A 25,710-nucleotide genomic window follows, 5' to 3' on the forward strand; every position below is an offset into this window, starting at 1 on the left:
ACAGTTCTTTACTAGCAGCGCCCCCGCCCACGTTCATATAAAGCCTTGTCGGACCAGCAACGTCTTCTGTCAAATTCTGTGGTCAAAGTTAAGGTTAAAGTTAAATTGGCCTTATCTATAACCATAACTTGAACTTTAATCACGCCTCTGGTGCAACCCAACCTAAAACTAAAACTCTGTCTGTCTGTGCTAATATACAATAAACATAAAAATAAAAAAGTCTTTAAAATGTCAATGTCATTTTGACATTCGAGTGTTCGATTCCCGCCAAAATTTCCGGCGCGTAATGTCTTCGCCTTAGTGTCTTCAATATAGTGCAGAATAACTTGTAAAGCTACCGCATACTAATTTTTATATACAATACATAAATATACGTATTATTATTCTAATATAACAGATAAACATATTGTATCTAATATCTATGTATCAAACACTTCCCATGAGCAAAATCACTTTTATTTAATGTTTCTCATGGTAATAAACGTTATTGTAATACCGCAGTGTAATACCTATGCATAACTGATAAATTACCCGCATTAATAATTATAATGATAATATCAGGCAAAAAAAAATCCAAGAATAAAAAAATATTTTAAACTAGATAACCCGGTGATCTTCGTATCATCTTCCCTACGAATATAAATCTTCCCTTGACTTCCACGAATATTTCAAGACTAGCCAAATCGGTTCAGCGGTTCTCTAGTTTAGGCAAAACTAACAAAATTTAAAATTCATTTTTGTTATATAAATTAATTAAATGTCAATATAAGTTGACTTAAGTAGGTATTATACTGTGAACATTTTTTTCATGCACAGTGTGTTCATCAAGACGAGACGATTATAAACTACAGCTGTACTACAAAGCTCTATTTGACATGTGATCAAAATCACATTGTAAAGTGACACTTATGAAACAAATTTTGCATTTGGCCTTTTTGTGGCCTGACTGGTCACCAAAATAGAGAAATAGAAGAGTGCGCTTTAAATGTGGTTTTCTTTTCTTTTATTATAGGCATGCACTCGCGACGCTTGAAAGCACGTTTGACACAAAATGTACAAGTAATGTTGCCATAAATAAAAAAAATATTTTCATCTGTCACCGCGCCAGATTCTTTATTGCCAAGCTGTGTATTCCCTTATAGTATTTCAGTGAACTAACTTAAAGCACAATCATTACGGGGATATTAGAAAGCGGCCAGTTTAGTAGCATATTTGACACAATCTTTCTATTTACTACAAGTTAGGATGAGCAACAATATATTGTCATGGCAATATTATCTTAGCAACATTAATGCAGGCAATTTCATCTGTTACTATAAAGTGACTATTGCTGTTATGAAAGAAAAAGTATTTATAAAATATAATAAATTGCAATGAACGTACATTACATAAATGTAAAAAATATAATTTATGAAGAAAATTGCCAGATTCAAAAAGGACAAGTCACAAATGGTGCGAAAAAGTTGGAAATTAAAGAACGAGTAAGCATAGAAAAATGAAAGATTTCAATAAACCCAGATGACAAAGTAAATAGTTTTTTTGTTTATAAAAAATGTTTGACCAATATTTTAAACTTTGAAAGAAGACTGGATAGTTTCAAAATCATCAATGCCAGTACCAAAGTAAATAAAGCAGAGATTAGAAGGTAACAAAAATATAGCATCCTATATCTACATAACAAAACAAATATTACTGTCGACACCAAAACCAATTATATAATGATACCACACCATCTACAGCCAAGCGTTAATATATGAAGCTATAAGCAGGGTTAAATCCGCTACACCAAATTATACAAAGTGTCCTTAAGTACAATAGGAAAAAAACAGTCATATTTTGACTTCCGTATCCTAGTTAGAGTCAAAATATGTTCTTTTTGTATTGAGTGTTCAATATTTGACTAAAAATAATTAAAGATTCTCAAAAATTTAAGTTTATTTAAATGTACTGTTACATACGCGACACTACGCGGCAGCGACGCGACGCGACACTTCACGTTTCATAGTAAAGTTAAACGTCAGTAGCTCTACCATGAGTTTAAAGCTATAGTATTAATCGATACTCGATACCGACTACGTAAATATTTAGTATGGCGATTTTAGTTCCGCAAGCAACCGCTAGAGGCGCTGTAAAATTTGCCAGACTAAAAATTTACGGTAGTCGGTATTGAGTATCGATAAATACTATAGCTTTAAACTCATGGTAGAGCTACAGTTGTATGGAACGTATCTCACCTTAAATTAATACTTGACTGTAACGTAATAAAGATTTTGACATAAACTCCTTGAATTTTCTGACTTCATAAAAGTTAAGTAACCAAAACAAATCTCTGAGTCCAGTCGTTAGTCTATAAAACACATTTTACACTCCGTCGTATATAGGACACTCTGTATACAGTAAGCAACGCAATGAGAAGCACACAACACACATAAGACAGTAAAACGCTTACTTTGTTTTTCATTACAGCAATACCTCACTGTTGCTCACGTCATCGCGTCATCGCGTGTGACCACCGTGTCATTTGATCGTAATTTAACAGTTTATTAAAAACATATTATAAGTTTAAAAACCTTTTTAAAGATACTTAAGTAATTAACGCCTCTAGTCCACAGACGCAGGGCGCTGCGAAATCGCGGCGCCCTGCGTCTGTGGATAACGCATTGTCGTGTGGCAGATGAGACAGTAAATGGTTTCGCATTTGTTTCGCCGCGATTTTGCGGCGAACTGCGTCTGTGGACTAGAGGCGTTAATTACTTAAGTATCTTTAAAAAGGTTTCTAAATTTCTAACTGTTTTATTTCTGAAAACTTTTTGAAACCAATAATAAACATACTTAGATATAATATTGATTTTGCTTCTCACGAAACGTTATTATTAAGAAAGAATGCTTAATTAATTCCGAAATTCCTTCTAGACCAGCACATCATAATTGTCTTGAAATATAAATCGACTTCGATTAGATCTATAGTCCATCAAGAAAGTGAAGAAATTAAAAAGTGGCAACATCATAGTGTCATCCCTTTTTTCTTAGATTGATTTGAAAGGGATGACACTACGATGTTTCCACTTTTTAATTTCTTCACTTTCTTGACAGACTATAAATAAGATTCGATTAAATCTTCTGAGACGATTATGGTAGAATGTAAAAGGACTCTGATTCGACAAGTTCAAATCCGTTTAAATCAAAAATCACAGTGCTGCCAACTTCACAGCACTACTAACTGCCCACTTTTTAGTTACCTATTAAGTTACTTTGATGAACATGAATTTCATTGCATAAGTTCACAATAATTTTGATGTTTGAACTTTTTATATAAAAGCCACAATACATATTTTGACGTTTATACTTTTTTTTACCCATAAAAAGTTTAAATGTCAAAATTGCGACCATAAGCAATGTAGTTCATGTGCGTCAAAGTTACCAAGGGGGCAGCATAGTATTGCCAAATGCACAGTGCTGCCAACATTCCCCCAATATCTCAGTGCTGCTAACCCCATCTGCTGCCAATCTACCAACATACCTGCGGCATGTCCTCGTCCTCCTCGACCTCCTTGTACTTCTTAACCATGTGCTCCTCCACCGGCTGGAAGAGCAGCGCCGCCGCCCATACGTTAAGCATAATACCGCCCAGAATCAGCACCGCGCCCCTGGAAACATTAGAGAGTAATGTAAGGATTGAATCATCAGAGAGTAAAGTAATGCAAAGGGGGTTTTTCTTCATAAAGAAGTCCTAACCACTATAAAGCTCGTAGTACTGGAGCCCTAGAACAATTTTGTTTTATTACTAATATGATAATTTTTTGTGAGTAGCTTCATTTTGATAAGACGAACAACATTTTTATTTGCGAAAAATCTCGAAAATGGTAGCTAACAGAGATAGAAAGGATTTCATACGTTGAATTGATGGTACTTAAATAGGGACTGTTTTATTTGTAGGACATACCTACTCTTAAATTATATAACTAATAACCTATCAATATATAAAAATCTGCTCGTTAGGGTTCCTTTTTAGGGTTCTGTAATCAACAAAACTTGTTTGACTACTGAACACTAAAACGGAACACTAACAAGCAGATTTTTTGTATATTGATAGGTTATTAGTAGAGATGTGCCGATCATGACTTTGGCCGACTAGCCGATTTTTTTTAAATAAGGGGGCAAACGAGCAAACGGGTCACCTGATGGAAAGCAACTTCCGTCGCCCATGGACACTCGCAGCATCAGAAGAGCTGCAGGTGCGTTGCCGGCCTTTTAAGAGGGAATAGGGTAATAGGGGAGGGTAAGGATGGGATGGGAAGGGAATAGGGTAGGGGATTGGGCCTCCGGTAAACTCACTCACTCGGCGAAACACAGCGCAAGCACTATTTCACGCCGGTTTTCTGTGAGAACGTGGTATTTCTCCGGTCGAGCCGGCCCATTCGTGCCGAAGCATGGCTCTCCCACGTATCGGTTGCAAAGAAGCCGACTAATCGGCCGACTAGTCGGCCAAGCCGATCATGGTTTCGGAAGTTTCCGTAACGTTATTTTACTGCAGGTAAGTCGCACACGCCGCCTGCAAACGTGTCGAATCGTGTTATGTTCAGGTAATTCGCGTACGTTACTTTATTTTGTTTCGATGATACAGTTGATGATTTTCATTAAATACCTATTTCGTGTACATGAAATCTCGATTTAATAATACATACATAATTTGTTGTTAAGATTATATTTACTTACAAAAATAATCTCTTTCTAAGTAATTTCAGAAACACTTGATTTAATTTTAAAATGTATAAACACTGATCGAGTGTGATATACTTAAACACATTACAAATAATAATCAAGGTTTTTCTTGAATGTAATTTCAATAATAGCAAAAAAATATAAAAAGCCGATTAGTGGGCGCTTTTTGCCGACTATTCGCCGACTACAAAAGTGGCCGGATAGTCGGCTTTACCGACTAGTCGGCACATCTCTAGTTATTAGTTATATAATTTAAGAGTAACCTTGTCCTACAAATAAAACACATATTTAAAGACCATCAATTCATAGTATGAAATCCTTTCTATCTCTGTTAGCTACCACTTTCGAGATTTTTCGCAAATAAAAATGTTTATTGTCTTATCAAAATGAAGCTACTCACAAAAAATTAGCTTGATAGTAATAAAAAAAAATGTTCTAGGGCTCCCTGACTATCAATTTATAAGACGTGTATTATAACGCCGCAATTTATAACGCCTCCGTGGTCTAGTGGTACAGAGCGCGGCTCTTGACTCGGAGGTCGTGGTTTCGATTCCCGCGTTGGAAACATGTTATTTCCAAGTTTGGTTAGGACAATGCAGGCTGATCACCTGATTGTCTGACAAGTAAGATGATCCATGCGTCGGATGGGCATGTAAAAAGTCGGTCCTGCGCCTGATCTCTCGCCGGTCGTGTCGGTCTTCCGTCCCACTGGGTTATGATATGAGAGTAAAGGAATAGAGAGTGCCCTTGTGTACTGCGCACACACTTGGGCACTATAAAATTACTCCTGCGTAGCTGGCCTGGTTTCAATGAAACCGGCCACCGTCACCGAAACCGGTGTGGGAGCTATTATTAATTTATAAGACCGACCGCGCCGCTATTTAAATAAATCGTTACATAAAATTGCACTCTTCAAAATATATGAGTCAGGAGAAGCCTATGAGAATGGAGTAATAGTCTTAAAGGTCATTTAATTACGATTAGGGTTTCAATTTAATGAAGAGTTTGCCACATAATGTATGTCACAATTTTAAATTAATTACATTAAGGGCCTGTATTTATATATTAAGGGCCACTTTTTATATTAAGGGCCACTTTTTGATAAAGTGCCTAATAGGCTATTCACAACTTTTTGACAGATATATTCCATCCATACTTTATCTGTCAAGTTAAGTGATGGATAGCCTTATCAGGAAGTGGTGAAACAGGCCCTTAATGTAATTAATGTTCCACTGTGAGTGCGGCAGTTACACTTCATCTGGAGTAACTAATTATTATTATTGACAACTCGAAACTCCTGTGTCCGAATGTAAGGTGTTTGTTGTTTGTTGCCGAAGAGAGCTGTTTTAAACACCAGTGATCTGTTTTAGGTAGTTGTAAGAGAGAGCCGGTAGGTATACTTATTAAAGCAGAATAACGTTATTGAGTCCTCATCCCTACACACTTGAATTGATCGCAGTGTATCGCCAAGTCGTAAACTTATATAGACATCATCTCAATTGATCTAACGACTTATGGATCGTAAAACACGTTGCTACTGTGCCGGCAGTAAAATTATTAGGGCATTGACATAGCTCTATTAGTCCAAACAGAATGGTTATGACTGACATAAGACTGCATGAAATATATTGAGTCCTTATTGCTTTATACGATCATGATTAGATTATTAAACAAAACTATTGTACACATAATATTTTACTTCTTATGTTAAAAATAATAGCACAAAAATAATGCAATGAGGCAACGCTAAAGGCGTCGACCCACACAGCACACTATCACTTAGCTAATTTTAAAGCGCAAGATTTTACACGACCTTTGCGGGGTTTATCTAGAACAGTGTTCAGCAAAAGGTGTGCCGCGGCACACTAGTGTACCGTGGCCAGTGTGTAGTGTGCAACAGAAATGACATTTTATACATTTTCCTAGTTTAAATAAGAACCAAAAAAAGGCAACATGTCAAGACGATCGACGAAAGGAATAAGAATTGGGAATAGAGCACCCCCATACATGGTGATGAATTTGAATTTTCGGCGGAACACTTTTTGTGTTCGAGGTACACCTTGAACACAAAAAATTTGCGGAACACAGATATAGAACATACTCACTTGTATCCATAAGTCTCTAGCAGGTACCGCAGCACCGGCGGCAGGATGATGCTGCCGAACGCGGACCCCGACATGCAGATCCCGTTGGCGAGCCCCCGCAGCCGCACGAAGTATGACGTCACTATGTACACGGTGGGCGGGAACGCCAGCCCCGCCCCCGCGCCTACCAGTGCGCCGAAACTTTTGAAAAAAATAATTAAAAAAACTATAAAAAAAATGTCGCTGCAAACAGATTTTGGATATTAATTAGTGAGTAGATTTTGCTGGTTTTAAGGACCATCCAACTTAAGAAGTCAGTTAGTCATGGCTCAGAAGTGGAAAGTGACATATTTTGGGAAATTTTTGGGATGGACTTGGCTTTATCATTTTTTGAGACTATCCAACGTCCGGAAATTTGGTAGCATAACTTTAATGATCATGATAAAAAGAATTAAAATACGTTTATGTAAGAACTACTTTACACCGGCTATAACACCAGTTGAGCCCATCACCCATGTCATTCATTACTAAGGATTTCTCTTCAGCGAAATCACCTTTCTTCAAAGTAGATTAAAATTTACCCTGAATTATACCCTGAAGCACTTACCTAAAATACAAATAGCTGATGGAGAAAGCCCAGCTACTGAATATCATGCCAAAGGCGGCGAAACTCCCGCCGATTAGCGTCACCGTCCGGTACGACCACTTCACTGACAGGATCGATGACAGAGGTCCTAAAGAAAGACACGAGTCGCTTTATAATCACCTTCAATAGATAGCTTAGAAAACCCTAAAAGATTCTGATTAAAGGCTGCCAAGTGGGTGACATAACATGCCGCATGGGGAACCCAAAAATGGGTTATGGCTTATTTCACGCCGGTTTTCTGCGAGAACGTGGTATTTATTCGGTCGAGCCGGCCCATTCATGCCGAAGCATGGCTCTTCCACGTATGAATGATTTAGAGCTGTGAGCTAGGCGTGAAACGTGAAAATGTTTTAGAGCTGTTGTAGTCTGTAGAAGATTACCCAGACTACAACGGAATTATCACATACTCGTACCCTGCAGACTGCAATACAATTACTACAACAGAGCAGTGACTTCTTTGTTCAAGAATTTTTCGGTGTAATGTAATAATATATAACTTTGTAGTCATCATTCTGGCGTAATCTTAGATTGACGTGGTTGATGGCTAAAAAGTACATAATAAAAAACTGATTAGTCCATCAATCCATGGGTCAGAACTCAGACGTTCAGTTTCGCGTCAATCTTTACCAGATTGATAGATCAGATTGATGAGAAACTGAACGTGTAACCTCCGACTAACTCACCCAGACTACTGTACAGGAAGTAGCACAGCGCGACGATGCCGGAGGAGGCGGAGGCGGTGGACTCGAACACGTCGTTGAACTCCACCAGCAGCACGCCGAACGACTCGATCGTGCCCGGGATCAGGATGTTCTGACTCACCCAGACTACTGTACAGGAAGTAGCACAGCGCGACGATGCCGGAGGAGGCGGAGGCGGTGGACTCGAACACGTCGTTGAACTCCACCAGCAGCACGCCGAACGACTTGATCGTGCCCGGGATCAGGATGTTCACTAAAGTCGCGCCTGCAAGGATTTATCTAGTTTTATACTTAAGATATTTAAGTCAGCTTGACGTAAATCGTAATATTATGTAGTGTAGGGATATGCTTGGCGACCACAAAGGAAGATCTTACAAGCATGTTGGTCAGACCGAGGCCCACTGACGTTACAGACGTATGTATTTCCCGTTGTTAGAAACTTCGATAGCGCGATGTAGGATTGTGACACTAATTGTGGGTGTAGACACAAAAGTATACTAATATGTCTGAAATGTGTACAATAAACTTAGAATGGACATAATATGGAACTTGAGCGTTTCTATTGCACTTTGTCTCTCTTCTGAACTTTCAGTGACAGTGGATTCCTTGATTGTGTTAGATGAAGACCACTCTACACACAATAACCCACCTTTTTTAGTACAACCTTAAAAAAATAGTGTTACCCAAAAGATGTGTTGTTTTCTTTTCTAAAAATATGGGAACCATGATTTATGCCGAATGGCAGTGTGTAGTCTGCGCGAGCTCCGAGGATTTGTTACTAGTATAGGGCTGACTATTTTGTCAAACTAGTTCTGCACTTCATCCCATTTAATACCTTGATTACACCTGCAGAGTATATTGTCGGAACAGTGCCGTCGACCGAGCACATCCGTCAATACACATACCGAGTGCTTAGCTATGTGCACCGTGTTTAATCTACTCGGTAGGTGTGATCAAGCTATGAGCAGTACGGGGTATTTTGGCCACCCTGCATCTGATCCTGGAGGCCTACTACGAAACCGTTTTGACACGTCGAGAATCGGATGCCGCGTCATGCTCTAACGACGTCATTTCACGTTTGTTACAGTAGGAGTTAGGACGCGGCATTCACTCGTCTCAAAACGGTTTAGTTGTACGGCCCAGCAGGCTAAGCATAACAACATCAGAAACGGGAAAGAGTAGACATAATGACAGATTTTAGTGACAAAATGGCGGATTTCCTACTGTCACTTTGTCTATTCTTCCGTAGATAGAAATCACTTCTATGGTGACCATGCTAAGCCTGCTGGACCCCGATTGCCCGTAGCTCGCGCTGTGTGTGGTCGTTTACCTACGAGCACGCACCAGCCCCAGCGGCCGTCGGGCGGCACCATCTCCCAGTCTCGCTCCGGCGCCGGCCCGATCGTGAAACGGCCCACCGCACCGCCCCCATCCTCGGGGAGTTTTACTGAAACAAATATTTGTAAAATTAAATTAAGGGCCTGTTTCAACACTTCCTGATAAGTGCCGGATAGGCTATCCACAACTTGTCTGATATATACTCCATACAGTATCTGTCAGATAAGTTGTGGATAGCCTATCCGCCACCTATCAGGAAGTGGTGAAACAGACCCTTAGGGCCATAGGCTATTCACAACTTTTTTAGATTCTCCATATTTTATCTGTCAAGTTAAGTGGTGGGTAGCCTATCCGGCACTTATCAGGAAGTGGTGAAACAGACCCTTAATGTGTTAACGCTCCTTCTCTTTCAGAAAAGTCTCCGATGTCCACCCAAAAACTTCTATTTAAAAGTCTTTGTGTCCACCACCGGTTCAAGAACTAACCCGGGCCGCGAGAAGAACCAGCGTAAGAAATTATATGCTGTTTACCTTTCCTTGAATGACCATTTTACATTTATGTTTTTGATAGGTCCGCAACTGGCATACATAATTTATATAATAATGTATGTTGCATCTTTGTGGCATTATTATTAGTTTTTACACATCATGTCTGCTATTAATTTACAAAATCATTATCATTATGTAATTTAAATAAATTGTCAGAAACATTAACGACCTACGTGCAAAACATTTCTGAGATAAATTAGGCATACTTCATAAACAGATAACAAAGTTAGTTGATATCTGCTTAGACCCGCTATCCCCAACCCGCGGGCTTTATTTGGGGCCCGCGTGATGTTTAACAATTTTGATTTTCACGCCCACCGGCAAAATAACGTATAGTCTACGTGATAGTCGTTAAATTTTTTCCACTTTTAAATCGTTAATTTTGAAGAATGTTATTTTTTAACCCTAAAAAAATTTTGTTGAGGCCCGCGACAAGACCAAAACATTTTTGTGGCCCGCATGAAAAATAAGTTGGGGACCACTGGCTTAGACGGTACTAAAAATATGGTGACACACGATGATCTATTCATTATCTTCTGATCTATAAATCATTATATCTACTATCTATAATGGTGCTATTAAGCGAGCCGCGGCGACGCCATGGCTGGCGATCATTAACCCCGTTTTGGTTATGACATGAGTCTGCGAGTTTGCCAACTTTGTAGTGACGTCGCGTCGTTGTTCAGTGTTCAATGAGAGGCTGTCAGCAATCTGGATCACTTATGTGGCTGTATGAGTCTGCACAATGTAAAGAACATTGCGTCCAGAGTTTAATCACCAGATTCTGGTGGTTAAACTGGGAGTTTAATCACCAGAATCTGAAGGCAGATTTTCAAAAAATATCTTTGATCATTGGATACATTTTTATATTTGCATGTTTCACACACAGAATAACCGCTAAAGAAAAAAAAAACCACAGCCGAACATATAACCTCCTCCTTTTTGGAAGTCGGTTAAAAAATGATCAAAATGTTTTATTCCAACTACCCCGGTATTGCTAGAGTCAATAATTTATTCTCTCTCTTTGCCATCTCTCTCTCTTTTTGCCATCAGATTCTGGTAAACCGATACCTTCAAAACAGATGTGGTCGCAGCCTGAAAGTAACAGGCAATTATTAGGGCACGAAATTTTTGGGGTGACTCGAATAGTAAAAGGCAGTCTGAATGGAAGTTATGGTTTTTATGTCGCAGTAGTCAACCATGTGCTTATGAGCGATTTTGAATAATGACTTAGGTCGAGGCTACTAAGGACCGAACAAGATATAGATTAACTGGAATGCATACATAACGAGGATGGTGATGTGGCCTACGAGGGCTGCTATTTATGTATCCGGAATTAAAAAAAGAAACAAACATATATCATTTAATATGGTTTTATTGCTTTTCAAAATATTCGCCGCGATGATCGACACACTTTTGCATACGCTGGAACCAATTTTCATAGCACTTTTTCTATTCTGATTGAGGTATCTCCAAAACGTGCATTTTGAACGCATCAACAGCCTCTTCGCGGCTCGAAAAACGTTGACCACGTAATTTGTTCTTCGCGTATGGAAATAAAAAGAAATCGTTAGGTGCCAAATCAGGGCTGTACGGCGGATGACCAGTCAATTCGATCTTTTGACCCTCCAAAAACTGAGTTGTTTCAGCTGAGGTGTGACAGCTAGCATTGTCGTGATGTAATATGATTCTGCGTTGTCGGTTGTCCTTTCTTATTTCTTCAAAGACTTCTGGTAAACAAATGGTCGTATACCATTCAGAATTAACCGTTTTACGATTCTCTAATGGCACTGTAGCCACATGTCCATTAATTCCAAAAAAACAGGCGACCATTTGCTTCAAAGTACTTTTTGCACGAGTAACTTTTGTTGGTTTCGGCTCATCTTGGAACACCCACACCGTTGACTGTTGTTTAGTTTCGGGGTCATATGCATAGATCCAAGATTCATCACCTGTGTAGATATTATAAACGGCTTTTGACGTACCACGGTTGTATTTTTTTATCATTTTTTTGCACCAATCGACACGAGCCCGTTTTTGATCGATTGTCAAGTTGTGCGGAATCCAACGCGAACATATTTTTTTACAGCCAAATGTTCGTGTAATATCTTATGTATGCTCGTCATACTTATGCCTAAGGACGCCTCTATCTCGCGATATGTAACATGACGATCACGCATTATTAGTTCCCGCACAGCATCTATATTTTGTGGGACAACAGCTGTTTTTGGGCGACCTTCTTTATTTTCATCCGTGAGCATAGACCGCCCACGATTAAACTCACTGTACCAGTGATAAACAGTGGTTTTTGATGGTGCTTCATCTCCAAAAGTTGCGGTGAGTTGAATAAAGCACTGTTGTTGATTTAGCCCACGCCGAAAATCGTAGTAAATCATTGCACGAAAATGTTCACGCGTTAAATCCATGGCAAATGAAGACACGCAATTTTCAAAATGACGCCACAATGGAAAAATAATTGACAGTCACATGAAACAAAATGTATTCTTCAACCAAAGAGTTCTATTTTCAAATGTTGTAATTACTTTTTAAATATTGTTCTTGTAAGTGGCCAGTTCCGGATACATAAATAGCAGCCCTCGTACATTTTCTGACCGTAATGACGTCAGAATATAAATCAAAGAAGTAGACTAAGATTTTTCTCATGACACCATTTTACCAGACTACAAATTTTGATCAGAATGTCCTATTTAAGTCCATTTCAGGCTTAGATGATTTAATGACGTCACAAGACTCACAAGTCACAGGCTAGCGTCAATATGACCCCATACGTCATAGTGCACCAGTTTCCATCGCGGCAGGCGTTGGCAGGCGGCCAAACTCCAGGCATATTTATAGCAGCGACCACTGACAGCGGGCGATATAAGGATGATTCATCCTGGAGTTAACAAAGAGTGGAAACCACCCAGTACCAATTCAAAAATTGACGATTTCTTCCCATTTTTCAATCGGCTTCAGCTACATTTGCGCAAAAAAAAACATGATCGGCTGCAGTTTCGATCGAAATCTCAGGCAGAGCTCGGATCGTCTATGGGCTTTTCGCCCATATCCTTTTTCTTTCGCTTTTGTAATAATTTGTTCGCGTACAATATTTATAGTTATATATATAGTATCTTAAATCTTAATCTACTTAAAGTCCATCACATCAAACTTCAAAGCTCAAAAGTGTATTTCCTATTTAATGTCGAAATAGACTTAGCTTGTAGCCAATCTGGAATCAGTAGATTTGAAACCTTTACATGGTTCCTATCAAATAACTAAAAATTTCATTAAAAATGTTCTATAATCTTCTTCTTAAACAAGGTGTAACAAAAATAAGTGATAATACTTTAGGGTGTGTACGTGTTCCTTGTGAGAGTTCACTGTGAAAGTAGCAGCGCTGAAAGACCAAAATTTTTTTTCACTTTTGTATGGGCAAGGGCCCGAGCGCCACGAGTTTCCCCATACAAAAGTGAAAAAAAATGTTGGTCTTTCAGCGCTGCTACTTTCACAGTGAACTCTCTACAAGGAACACGTACACACCCTAAAGTATTATCACTTATTTTTGTTACACCCTGTATATAAAATTCCCGTATCACAATGTTAGGCCGCGTACTCCTCCGAAACGGCTTTACTGATTTTAACCAAATTTTATATGCATATTCAGTGGGTCTGAGAATCGGCTACTGGGTACTTATTATATTGATTTACTATTATTTATTGAACAAATGCACTTGCATTTGTTCAATAAATAATAGTAAATTATTACAACCCGAGACTGACGGCGACCATTGTTTGTGCGACGGGATAGCGATGGACGTTGCCATGGTGACATACTTAATACTTATTTAGTCACTTCAATAAAATAATACGGGCGAAATAATTTATATATGGCAAAGAAACGTTTGCCGGGACAGCTAGTAATTATACATATAAATATTTAAACCGTTAAAGTTTTCGCAAAGCAAAGTTCGATGTATTTAATACATTAATACTGTATGTATTTTATAATTAATTTGTGTACTGTATGTATTTTAAAACTTATTACAGGTCACTAAAATGTTTACACTTCGTCATCGTCATTTTGTATGCAAAACACTTATATAAGTACTTAATATATAATATAACCACCATCATAAATAAATTGCTTAGAAATACTAAGACACAATATAAAAATAATAGTATATATAAAAATAATAATATTAACTGTGAAAACTGAAATATTATGTGGTTTTCCTGCAAACATAAGTCATTATTTCATCAAGTATCAACATAATAACAGCTCACCAGATTTTATTCTCTTGTATTTTCCGCTTGACATAATTAAATTTTAACTAAAAAATATTCAATGCACTAAATACTATTAATTAATAAATTAAGCAATTGATGTGTTTTGAATTAACAAAACATAGATTAAAATAAGGTTATGACTTATGAAATTACTTACTACTTTTTTTACAACTACCCTCAATATTATTTGTTTTTTAAAAGTTTTTTTTTTTCTCTTTCCTTTGGCTAAACGAGCACAGGTTTTACGGGTGTACAGCCAAACAAGACCTAGTAATAAGGTTCTCTTCAAAGAGAATGTCATATACTACGTGTTCTCTTTTAAGAGTTAAAACGTTTATATTTATGACAAATTTGTAGTCTGGTAACATAACCAAATCGAACCTGTTGATTACGAGTTGCAACGAAATATTAAAACTGCAGATCTTAATAAGTAGGTAGGTACATATTATCAATGTTTATGTAGACATACATTTTTACAACAATATGTCAGTAAATGTAAAAAAACCTCTACTCTTATTTTTTATAATACCTACATATAAAACTCCAAAACCAACGTACCTTTCTTCGACGACTTGGCTGACAGCACCGCGTCATCCTTTTGCGCGGGAACAACAGCAACCTTATTCTTCTCCAGTAGCTTCTCTTCGGCCTCGTCCAACTCGGGCCGGGCCACCGCCGGCGCCGCCATCTTGGTTTCACACGAAATGGCCGCTCACAAGATGGCGGTTCACAAGATGGCGCATCTCCAACCGTCCATCAAATCAGCTTCATTTAAATTTGGAATGTCGCTATAACTTCATTTTATCTAAGTTCAGTCTTTTTTTTGGCTCGCGATTTATCTGCAACAAGCAAAAGTTGAATTTTATTAATATAATACAGTTCTTCCAAAAAAGGGCGTCAGGCGCAGTCCCAATATGAAAGGGTGGTACACGAGATTATATATAAAGTATGTCACGAAAAGTAATAGGCACGACAGCTATGTAAGAATTGACCGCCTACAGTAGGGGGTCACGGATGTTAATACGTATGTCAAAATAATTTTATAAATTGTAATTAATTGCCTACATTTTCATAGTTTTTGGGGGAACCATATCCCGATCCCAGCAGTATCACAGACAATCGTAACACCATCAAAAGTAAGAAAGCCCACAACACCCCTCTGGCCTCAATGAAACTGTTTTGAGACTCAAATAATCGGACGAGAATGCTGCGTCCTCTAACAAACGTAAAATGACGTTGTTAGAGCAGGACGCAGCATTCTCGTCCGATTGTTTGAGTCTCAAAACAGTATCGTAGTAGGCCTACTGAGACGCATGCATAGTCCTAGCCGTCCTAGGTCGAACGTAGGTAAGTACTACTTTGTTCTTCTTTTATTTCGACATAGGTATCGTACCTATTACTTTTCGTGACATACTTTATATTCCTTTGTTTTCTATGAAGTAATATTTCTTCGGCAAACAAGTGTTCGCAGAAGTGTTACTGCCAGTTTTCAACGTCGTTCATTTCAATTAAGCTTCATCAAGCGATCAACACAAGAGCGTACAAAAACTAAATTAGTTGGGAACATTTCCTCTATCAATCTGTCTGTTTTTTAGTGCTAGTTGGTGGTCGCAATTAAGGACATTCTTTCAATTCCCTAACCTCTGACTCAAGACCAAATAATAAAAAAGTATTGAACAATTTATTTATTATTTTACTAAGCGCCCGTGGCGCGCTTTCATTTGAGATCCCATTCGAGTATATTTGCAATCATTCGGCTTTTCATCCCCATCACTAAGGGTTTAACTGATTTTCATAAAAAATGTCTAATAAGGACCTCGAAGTCACTTTCTATTCAAGAAAGTTGAATAAAAGTGAAGAGTAAGATAGATATGAAGAGTTTTGTTTCCAAGTCTTTGTCTCTCCAACGACTGAACCGATTTTTATGTAATTTGGCACATATATATAATAGAGAAGACTAAGATGAAGGGCATAGGCTAATTGCGGGACACGAGCAGAGCCGCGAGGGACATCTAGAATATTATAGGAGTATATGCGGTCATCCATAAAGTATGTCACACCTAATGGGGGATGGGAGGGGTCGACGAAGTGTGACATGGTGTGACAAGGAGGGGAAGGGAGTCCTAAGGTTTGTGACATCAAATTTTAAATTGAATTTTAATAGCAATATTTTAAATATTGAGTTGGTTTTAATTTTTAGATGTAAAATTGTTAAATAATTTTGCTAAATAAATTTGCTACTTCACATTAAATGTGTGTCGTCACAAAAGGGGGGTAGGGGTCTCACAAATGTGACAAGGAGGGGTCTAAATATCATGAAAATCGTGTGACATACTTTATAGATGGTCCCTAATTATTCACCCCGTACTTGTATCGTGGTTCGTGGTATAGTGGCTGTATAACGCGATAACAACGGTTATTGCCCTTGAGCATACAATTTTTAATATTTGCACGACGCTCGCGTCTGACCTCGAACTAAATTAAATAATTCTTTTCATACCATATCTACATTACAATCTAATTTACTACTTTATGGGTTGGTTAAACTATACGCACGACGCGCGAATATTGAGGTTTTTTGACAGTTACTTTTTCGATGGCGCTTTTATTTACCAACGTCAAAACACAGACCAATAAACAACGCTGCTGATTAGATAACTAGGAAGAAAAACTACGAAACTTGGCATAAGGCATTAATAAGTACTTAGTGAAGTTTTTACTTAAGTAACTAATTCAGTTTACAGGCTTACAGTGACCATAAAACTAAATCCTGTCAAGACAGGATCAACAAAAAGAAACAAGCAAGGTTTCATTAAAGTGACAGGTTACAAAACGACAGGGCGCTTAAATCTTGCAACAGGAACGCAACAGGAATTTGACAGCAAATATTGTGCAATAGGTACCTGCTGTAACCGCCGGTTGCTTACGTCCGTCGTAAGTGATCGTCCTGCGGACGGCGGACCCTTTTATTCTTTCTTATATTTAAGCCCGCTGTACACATTAGGCCAACGTGTTACGTGTAGAGGGTCTATTTGCCCATAAGTTGGGATCGACATTCTGTACCCTACGACCTACGCATTGGCCAAACGCACTGGCTCATTGCGTTGACCCAATGTGAACAGCGGGCTTTATACGTGACAATCTTTACAGAAAACGCACAAATCTCGTCCACACCAGTCAACGTAGACCAGTTTAACTCAATCGATGCCCATCACAGGGAGAACACGCGTCACGTCGCCACGTCACCAGTAATTACTGGAAGCGGGGCAAGGCTGCCGCTGCACGAGTTGTGTTTGCATTGAAATAACCCCTTAACTGACGCCTCATGATCAACAGATAGATTTGAGAAGGACATGTTTTATTACTTGTGGTCTGTAGACAAGGATAGTATGGCAAAATATTGCAAATAAACATGCTGATAAATTAAAAAAACATAGCACACTCAACTTCCCCTGATATTAAAGAGGCGCAGAAATCTTGCAAAAATTTCTGCCGTCTTAAAGGCAACTTTAATCCCTTAAATACGCTTTAGCATTGTCATAATCAGCAGCAGATCCGATACAGCGAAATTGTTTAATGGTAACTAAAGCTGCAGTCTTCATTGTAAAGTGGATAGTGAAAGTTGAAACCACGTTATCCTGGCTAACCATGACTTGATATACTAGCAGGATTCGCAGGACTACAGAAGAAATGCAAAATAATAGAAACACTGATGGAAATTAGAGGCAAAAAGTAGACCTTTGTCAATCTTTCACTTCTTAAGATGTCCTCCTTGTTGATGTTCCTCTAAGTCTAAGCTAATGATAATGCAGATGTTTTGGTCATATCATTTTCTATTAATTAGACATCAATAAGAAGAGCATCGTTTGCTGTACCTTGTAACTTTTCACATCTAATCGCCAGAATCCACGAATCAGTAAATATTTGTCACATTTGGCCTTGGTTCAACGCACGCGTGTTCGGGACTTTGGCGCTAGTGATAAGTGCAAACAGATCATTTACACGTGATTAGCGAGGAAATATGATTCACATTTAACGACTGCTAAATGGAGGACCAAAATTTGGCCAAATTCATGAACACCTAAACCCTCTTACTAATAAAGAAAGAACGCAGCTTCTATTTAAAGTCCCGTTCTACATACACTTCTGTATAATAAGAGTCTGTCGCTTCCAAATAAATTGCAACCACCAACACAAGAGAACTAAGGAAAGGAGTAATTCTTGAGAGAGACCTTAGTCCTTATCAGACACTTCAATGGATCACAGACAATATACAGAATACAGATACAGAGAGAATAACAGATAGCAGGTTTTTGTTGTTTTTAAAGGAGTTTATCAGTTTACTAGCGTTTGATTAGACAGCCATCGAGACATTAATAAATCAACAACGCGCAACGCTGTTAAAAAGGTAATCTCCTGCTAAAAAGAACCCAGAAATCGGACAGCAATAAGCGATTCAAAGCCACAAACACAATAAAGAAGGCTTACCTAAGTGCCCAAAAAATTTCAACAAAGGGTTGTTTGAAATACTCCGCCGAAAAACTTGTTATCAAGCTTAGATACCAGACGCGCCGTGGGTGTGTGTAGTACTCTACTTGTTTATACTGCCAATTTGTCAAATGGTTAACAGATATGATAAGGTGATAATAATTACTGCAACAATTACAACTAATTTGGGGATCCTTGAGCTTAGTGTGATTTGGAACTGCAGCAGTTTTTACTAGAGCACGCAGCTCTTCAGCGATTTTATAGGATTTTTGGACAAAAAAACAACAGGCATGCTTAGAAATATGGCTTACTAGATAAAGCCCGCAACTCCGTTGCGCCAAAAGCCGTACATTTTCTACGATAAAAAGTATTCTATACGTCCTTTCGCACGCCAAGTAATCTCACATGCTAAATTTCAGCAGAATCGGTTCAGCGATTTGGCCGTAGACGGATAACAGACTGGTCTCCCGGTCTGTTATACGTTTTGCATTTTAATATTACTATGGATATCAGTGTGTGCTTCGGTAATTGACGCAAAATTGCTAGTTAATAACATACGGATCCCAAAACGTAACGCGACACTAATCACATCAGCTGATGTTTACGTGACTATAAGTGAGTATTGAGATACCTATCATGTGGCCTTAGAATTAGATCCTACGCAGACAATGAGGAGGGTGAGCCATCCTTTACCTTTCAATGGGATAAGGCTTAAGGCTTTTTGTGGCACTCTTCGAGTCTTGAAACTTCACGATTCACTAGAATTATAAGGGTACAATAATGTCAGGTACATTACTCATTGGAAATAGCCCTTTGGCACTATCCAGGTTTAATATTATATGTAGGGGTAGAGGTAGTGAAAATGTAAAGTGGTTTTTGACGGATAACTTCGTGTAGGAACGAAAAAGCTATTTGATTCTTTATTTTGGCAACCTACAGAGGCTACCATATTAAGGGGGCGACCTATGCCAGAAAAAAATCGGTTTTCACCCGCGCACTTCATACCCCCCGCACTCGCCCAACGCATTCAAAATGTCACCGCGGCTATTTTGTGTAATTATTCTCGTAATCACTTTTTGTACGAACGTAGTATAACTAAATATATCAGATAAAATTTTGAGAAGTTCGAGTCACATTTTCTATCTGTACTTTGAGAATCAAATTAATACTTTTTGGCATAAACACTAGTAATACTTTCTGCTGTAGTTGTTACACAAATATTATAACTTTATTTAATATAGGTAATCTACTAGCCACGTCTTCGTCCACGTCCGAATTTGATTAGTTTTTGTGTGCATTTGCGTAAAATATATTAACATATTTTGTTAGATTAAAATATACAAAATTCTCATGTCACAATGTTTGTAAGCGAACTGCTCAACCGATTCAATGAAATTTTGCATACATACATTCGTTAGGCTTGAGGATAATTTTTTATCTGCTTTTTGATATAATATATTATTGATACTAGAAATAATTTATGTGGCAAACTAACGTTTGCCGGATCATCTAGTCAAATATGTATAGAAAATTCTCGGGTCACAGTGTTTGTGCGCGAACTCATCCAAAACGGTTCAACCGATTATAATGTTATGTACATTCGTTAGGCCTGACAATAGGTTTTTATTTACTTTTTATATTGATACTATAAAAAATAATAATTGGCAAAACAATGTTTTCCGGGTCAGCTAGTTTCCTTCTTTTAGCTCCCCTCGATTTCTCATGAATTTCATCTCGATATACTAGTAAAATCACGTGTTCGGGAATGTCAAAGATTTTGTGTAGTCTGCCGTCCAGCTGATATTTTCAAGAAGGGCACCCATACACTGCCACTGCGTTGGCAAGAGTGCATTGATTGTACGAGTGATTACTTTGAATAACAGAAATAAGTAAGTTCGAAATAATCAGCCAAGTGTGAGTCAGACTCGCGTACGAAGGGTTCCGTACCATTATAGAACTAAAAAAAGCCCAAAATTTGTAATTTTTGTTTGGAAGCCCCCTTAAATATTAATTTTACTATCCATTATTAAAGTACAAATAAAAAAAAGGATTTTGTAAAAATTTCAAGTGCCTATTAGCTTGATATCAACAATTATTGCTATAGCTTAGCAATTATTGATATTAAGCAAAAAAATCAGATTTGTTGTACGTTAAATATTTATTTTGTTTTGTTTTTAGTATTTTTTGTTATAGTGGCAACAGATGTTAAATTCACACATTCTGTGAAAATTACAGAAGTTGAGATACAGCCTGGAGACAGACAGACGGACAGACAGACTTTGTTTTTGTTTGTTTCCCATGGTTTCGATTAAATATTTCTCAATCCGGAGTAAAGGAAAAAGAAGTATATCCTCTCCTCAGGCGCGCGCGAACGCGACTGTTGGAGACTGAGAGGTAAGACAAATCTAGCGGTAAAGCTCCAATGTGGTTTTTCTTAAATATCTTTAAAACTATAAAGAATATTAAAAATCCGCTAGGTCGAACCCTCGGTGATAGAATTTTATATGATGTGTAAAAATATTAACTCAGTTTAATGTATGGTTTTGGCAATATATGAAAAAAGTCGTCAAAGTTAGATGCATTTTTGTGATTTTTTTCTATCGAGATATCGTGTTTTCGTTCAGATCGAATTCTCGGATTTCCGAGAATTCGATCTGAGCGATATAATGTAGTATCTGTGTTAAGAAAATTAAACAATTCGGGGCTTATTATCAAGTACAAAAATGATTTATAAAATCGACAATTTTGGATTAGTCGCCTTCTTAAGAAAGAAACTAAGAAACGAGTGATTTTAGAAGTAAGAAAAAGATACGCGATAGATCTTGATGTAACCAAGGTGATACAGTTATTTTCGGGTGCGAATTTATGAAACAACTAATGAAAATCTATCCATATCGACGAATTTTAAACTAAGTATATCCAGTAGCTGCAAAATTATTTAATAAATAAAAAAAATAAAAAATTCGACATAATAATATGTCAAGAGCCCATAACAAAATAAAAGAATAAATTGGTACTTATTTGGTCCTTCGAGAAGTCTTGTGACTTTTATATTAGCAGAAATATTTGCACAATACCTGTTGTCAGGTGAACAGAGGCCAATAACCTAGAGTCCTAGACTTAACATTTTAAACAACATTTATTGTGAATTACTCTTATTTCGATCTCTGCTAGTAAAAGTTTCTGCTTGGGTTGCCAAGCTTGACTCGGGCTCACCTACCCAAGATGATGTGTCCTCCCAAAACGAATACGTGTTTGTTTTGAGCCCATTCGCTTTTTTCTCAGCTGCTGTGTATGCTGTTACTATACGGCAAAGTTATTGCTGATCATAATATTTTTTTTGAAAAGGAACACGTTTGTAATTTAATCCACGAGAAAAAAGAAGAATAGCTTTGAATGGCAATAAAAAAAAGTTTTAACGGGTATTGACCCGCTGGCTCGCTCATCTCATGTTTCGCCAGGATCGGTAGCTGCAACCAAAAACATTGTTATGATTTCAGGAGTGACGAAGGGCCACGATCTGTCTAGTTGGGACCCGCAAAGAAATGAATCATGTACGAAAATTGGAGTAGGAAGTTAATCAAACAAATGTTTGCAGAAGTCGTGAATGCCGGAAGACCAAGAGCGAATGAAAATCCTTATCATTAAAAGAATGGCTGTCTACTCACCACAGCCGCAGACTCAACCTGGTGCTTGGTAGGCAGCCTGTCTTCGACACCGATTCGACTATTTAACATATTTTTTTCAACAAAATAGTTCTCATAATTTATTCTGTTCTGACCAATGAAAAAGCTTTTGGTGTTAGTTTGAGATGTCATAAGGCTATCTACCGTTTCGTATTTTATAGGAAATGCTTGGTCCATTTCAAACACATAAAGAGAGTGCAATAAATGGGGTACAAGCTTTCCTTGGCATTCACCAAAGGTTGTCTAACAGAAAATGCCTTGAGGTGCGCCTATCCCGTGCAATCAATAAATCAACACATACATAAAATTACAAGGAAAATCAATCACAACGGCCTTAATAAACGTTAAGAACTAGCTCAAGAAAAACGTGTCGCTCATTTCGACTTATCGCATTTGTAAATATTCTGAGAATGATGAAATCCAGTGTCGTTTGCGCTAAGAACACAATCGTGGAATTTAAAATTACGATAAGATAAACCCAACATCACTGTTGAATTTTCCTTTGATAGTAGTTAACGAGAATTTGTAATTTCATTTTAACTGGGGCCTTTTAATTAACTACGCAGCATCGATAACGCGCGTTTAGGCTCGGCTGTTTCTTGCTACTGTAGCGTCTACTTTAGAAAATTGATTTTGAAGTTTTTTAACAGAATTTTATCTGCTAAACAGCGTTGTTATTTGTTAATTGATTAATGATTTGACATCGGCCAATTAAAACGCCATGTAAATAAATTAATGTAAAAACTGGAAACACGAGAGAATTTAGACACAGCTAGTGAAATGAAATGAAAAATATTGATTTCTAAGTAAGTTAACAAAGTTAACACTTTTAGAACGTCAAGTCTACATGAGGCCTACCATTTACTAATGTCATTTCACAGGATTAGGTTAGCTACGGCGCGGCGCGGCGGCGGCGTAAAGCAGCGGTATGTACGGCGTTGCGGAATAATTGATTCGAAGCTGTATTTAAACAGAAAGATGCCGTACAGAATCAAATGACCACCCTGGAAATTGTCAGAAAAAAATACCGACTTTGTGGCGCACAATTTTTTTACGGCACTGCGCGCTTTCTTATTATTTTTATGTATCTATCGATGGTAAAAATGCCGTACAAAAATATATGACCATAAAATTAAATTAAGAAATTTAAAAAACCCCTGCCAAACAACTTTAAAAAGTAATTTAAATAATTCCTAAGTGTAAAGTGATATTTTAGTCCATAATTGTTGTCACGGTGTGTCGGGGGACCGCCAACAGTGTCTTTTGCATTTTGTATCGATATGTCACTGATTGTCTCAATTTGGTTCGCTGAAAACTGATCCATAAACTACAATGTTATGTGAAATCAAACATCTACATTAGCGGTCCCCCGACACACTTTGACAACAATTATGGACTAAAATATCACTTTACAATTAGGAATTATTTAAATTACTTTTTAAAGTTGTTTGGCAGGGGTTTTTTAAATTTCTTAATTTAATTTTATGGTCATATATTTTTGTACGGCATTTTTACCATCGATAGATACATAAAAATAATAAGAAAGCGCGCAGTGCCGTAAAAAAATTGTGCGCCACAAAGTCGGTATTTTTTTCTGACAATTTCCAGGGTGGTCATTTGATTCTGTACGGCATCTTTCTGTTTAAATACAGCTTCGAATCAATTATTCCGCAACGCCGTACATACCGCTGCTTTACGCCGCCGCCGCGCCGCGCCGTAGCTAACCTAATCCTGTGAAATGACATTAGTAAATGGTAGGCCTCATGTAGACTTGACGTTCTAAAAGTGTTAACTTTGTTAACTTACTTAGAAATCAATATTTTTCATTTCATTTCACTAGCTGTGTCTAAATTCTCTCGTGTTTCCAGTTTTTACATTAATTTATTTACATGGCGTTTTAATTGGCCGATGTCAAATCATTAATCAATTAACAAATAACAACGCTGTTTAGCAGATAAAATTCTGTTAAAAAACTTCAAAATCAATTTTCTAAAGTAGACGCTACAGTAGCAAGAAACAGCCGAGCCTAAACGCGCGTTATCGATGCTGCGTAGTTAATTAAAAGGCCCCAGTTAAAATGAAATTACAAATTCTCGTTAACTACTATCAAAGGAAAATTCAACAGTGATGTTGGGTTTATCTTATCGTAATTTTAAATTCCACGATTGTGTTCTTAGCGCAAACGACACTGGATTTCATCATTCTCAGAATATTTACAAATGCGATAAGTCGAAATGAGCGACACGTTTTTCTTGAGCTAGTTCTTAACGTTTATTAAGGCCGTTGTGATTGATTTTCCTTGTAATTTTATGTATGTGTTGATTTATTGATTGCACGGGATAGGCGCACCTCAAGGCATTTTCTGTTAGACAACCTTTGGTGAATGCCAAGGAAAGCTTGTACCCCATTTATTGCACTCTCTTTATGTGTTTGAAATGGACCAAGCATTTCCTATAAAATACGAAACGGTAGATAGCCTTATGACATCTCAAACTAACACCAAAAGCTTTTTCATTGGTCAGAACAGAATAAATTATGAGAACTATTTTGTTGAAAAAAATATGTTAAATAGTCGAATCGGTGTCGAAGACAGGCTGCCTACCAAGCACCAGGTTGAGTCTGCGGCTGTGGTGAGTAGACAGCCATTCTTTTAATGATAAGGATTTTCATTCGCTCTTGGTCTTCCGGCATTCACGACTTCTGCAAACATTTGTTTGATTAACTTCCTACTCCAATTTTCGTACATGATTCATTTCTTTGCGGGTCCCAACTAGACAGATCGTGGCCCTTCGTCACTCCTGAAATCATAACAATGTTTTTGGTTGCAGCTACCGATCCTGGCGAAACATGAGATGAGCGAGCCAGCGGGTCAATACCCGTTAAAACTTTTTTTTATTGCCATTCAAAGCTATTCTTCTTTTTTCTCGTGGATTAAATTACAAACGTGTTCCTTTTCAAAAAAAATATTATGATCAGCAATAACTTTGCCGTATAGTAACAGCATACACAGCAGCTGAGAAAAAAGCGAATGGGCTCAAAACAAACACGTATTCGTTTTGGGAGGACACATCATCTTGGGTAGGTGAGCCCGAGTCAAGCTTGGCAACCCAAGCAGAAACTTTTACTAGCAGAGATCGAAATAAGAGTAATTCACAATAAATGTTGTTTAAAATGTTAAGTCTAGGACTCTAGGTTATTGGCCTCTGTTCA

At 37.7% G+C, this 25,710-nt stretch overlaps 1 protein-coding gene across 2 annotated transcripts in view; it reads right to left on the minus strand.

The window, feature by feature from the left end:
• Positions 1-25,710, minus strand: part of LOC121736789 (monocarboxylate transporter 13) — a 43,697-nt gene that overhangs the window by 12,034 nt on the left and 5,953 nt on the right. For both annotated transcript variants that reach the window (XM_042128176.1, XM_042128178.1), the window contains exons 2-7: positions 14,885-15,165; positions 9,484-9,600; positions 8,275-8,418; positions 7,414-7,540; positions 6,828-7,007; positions 3,521-3,647 (exon numbers count right to left, since the gene is read on the minus strand). In XM_042128176.1, coding sequence (XP_041984110.1) covers positions 3,521-3,647; positions 6,828-7,007; positions 7,414-7,540; positions 8,275-8,418; positions 9,484-9,600; positions 14,885-15,014 — 825 coding nt within the window. In that variant the 5' untranslated portion in view covers positions 15,015-15,165. The remainder of the gene's footprint in view (positions 1-3,520; positions 3,648-6,827; positions 7,008-7,413; positions 7,541-8,274; positions 8,419-9,483; positions 9,601-14,884; positions 15,166-25,710) is intronic.

This window comes from Aricia agestis, chromosome 19 (assembly GCF_905147365.1).
Source record: "Aricia agestis chromosome 19, ilAriAges1.1, whole genome shotgun sequence".
NCBI classification, from domain to species: Eukaryota; Metazoa; Arthropoda; class Insecta; order Lepidoptera; family Lycaenidae; genus Aricia; species Aricia agestis.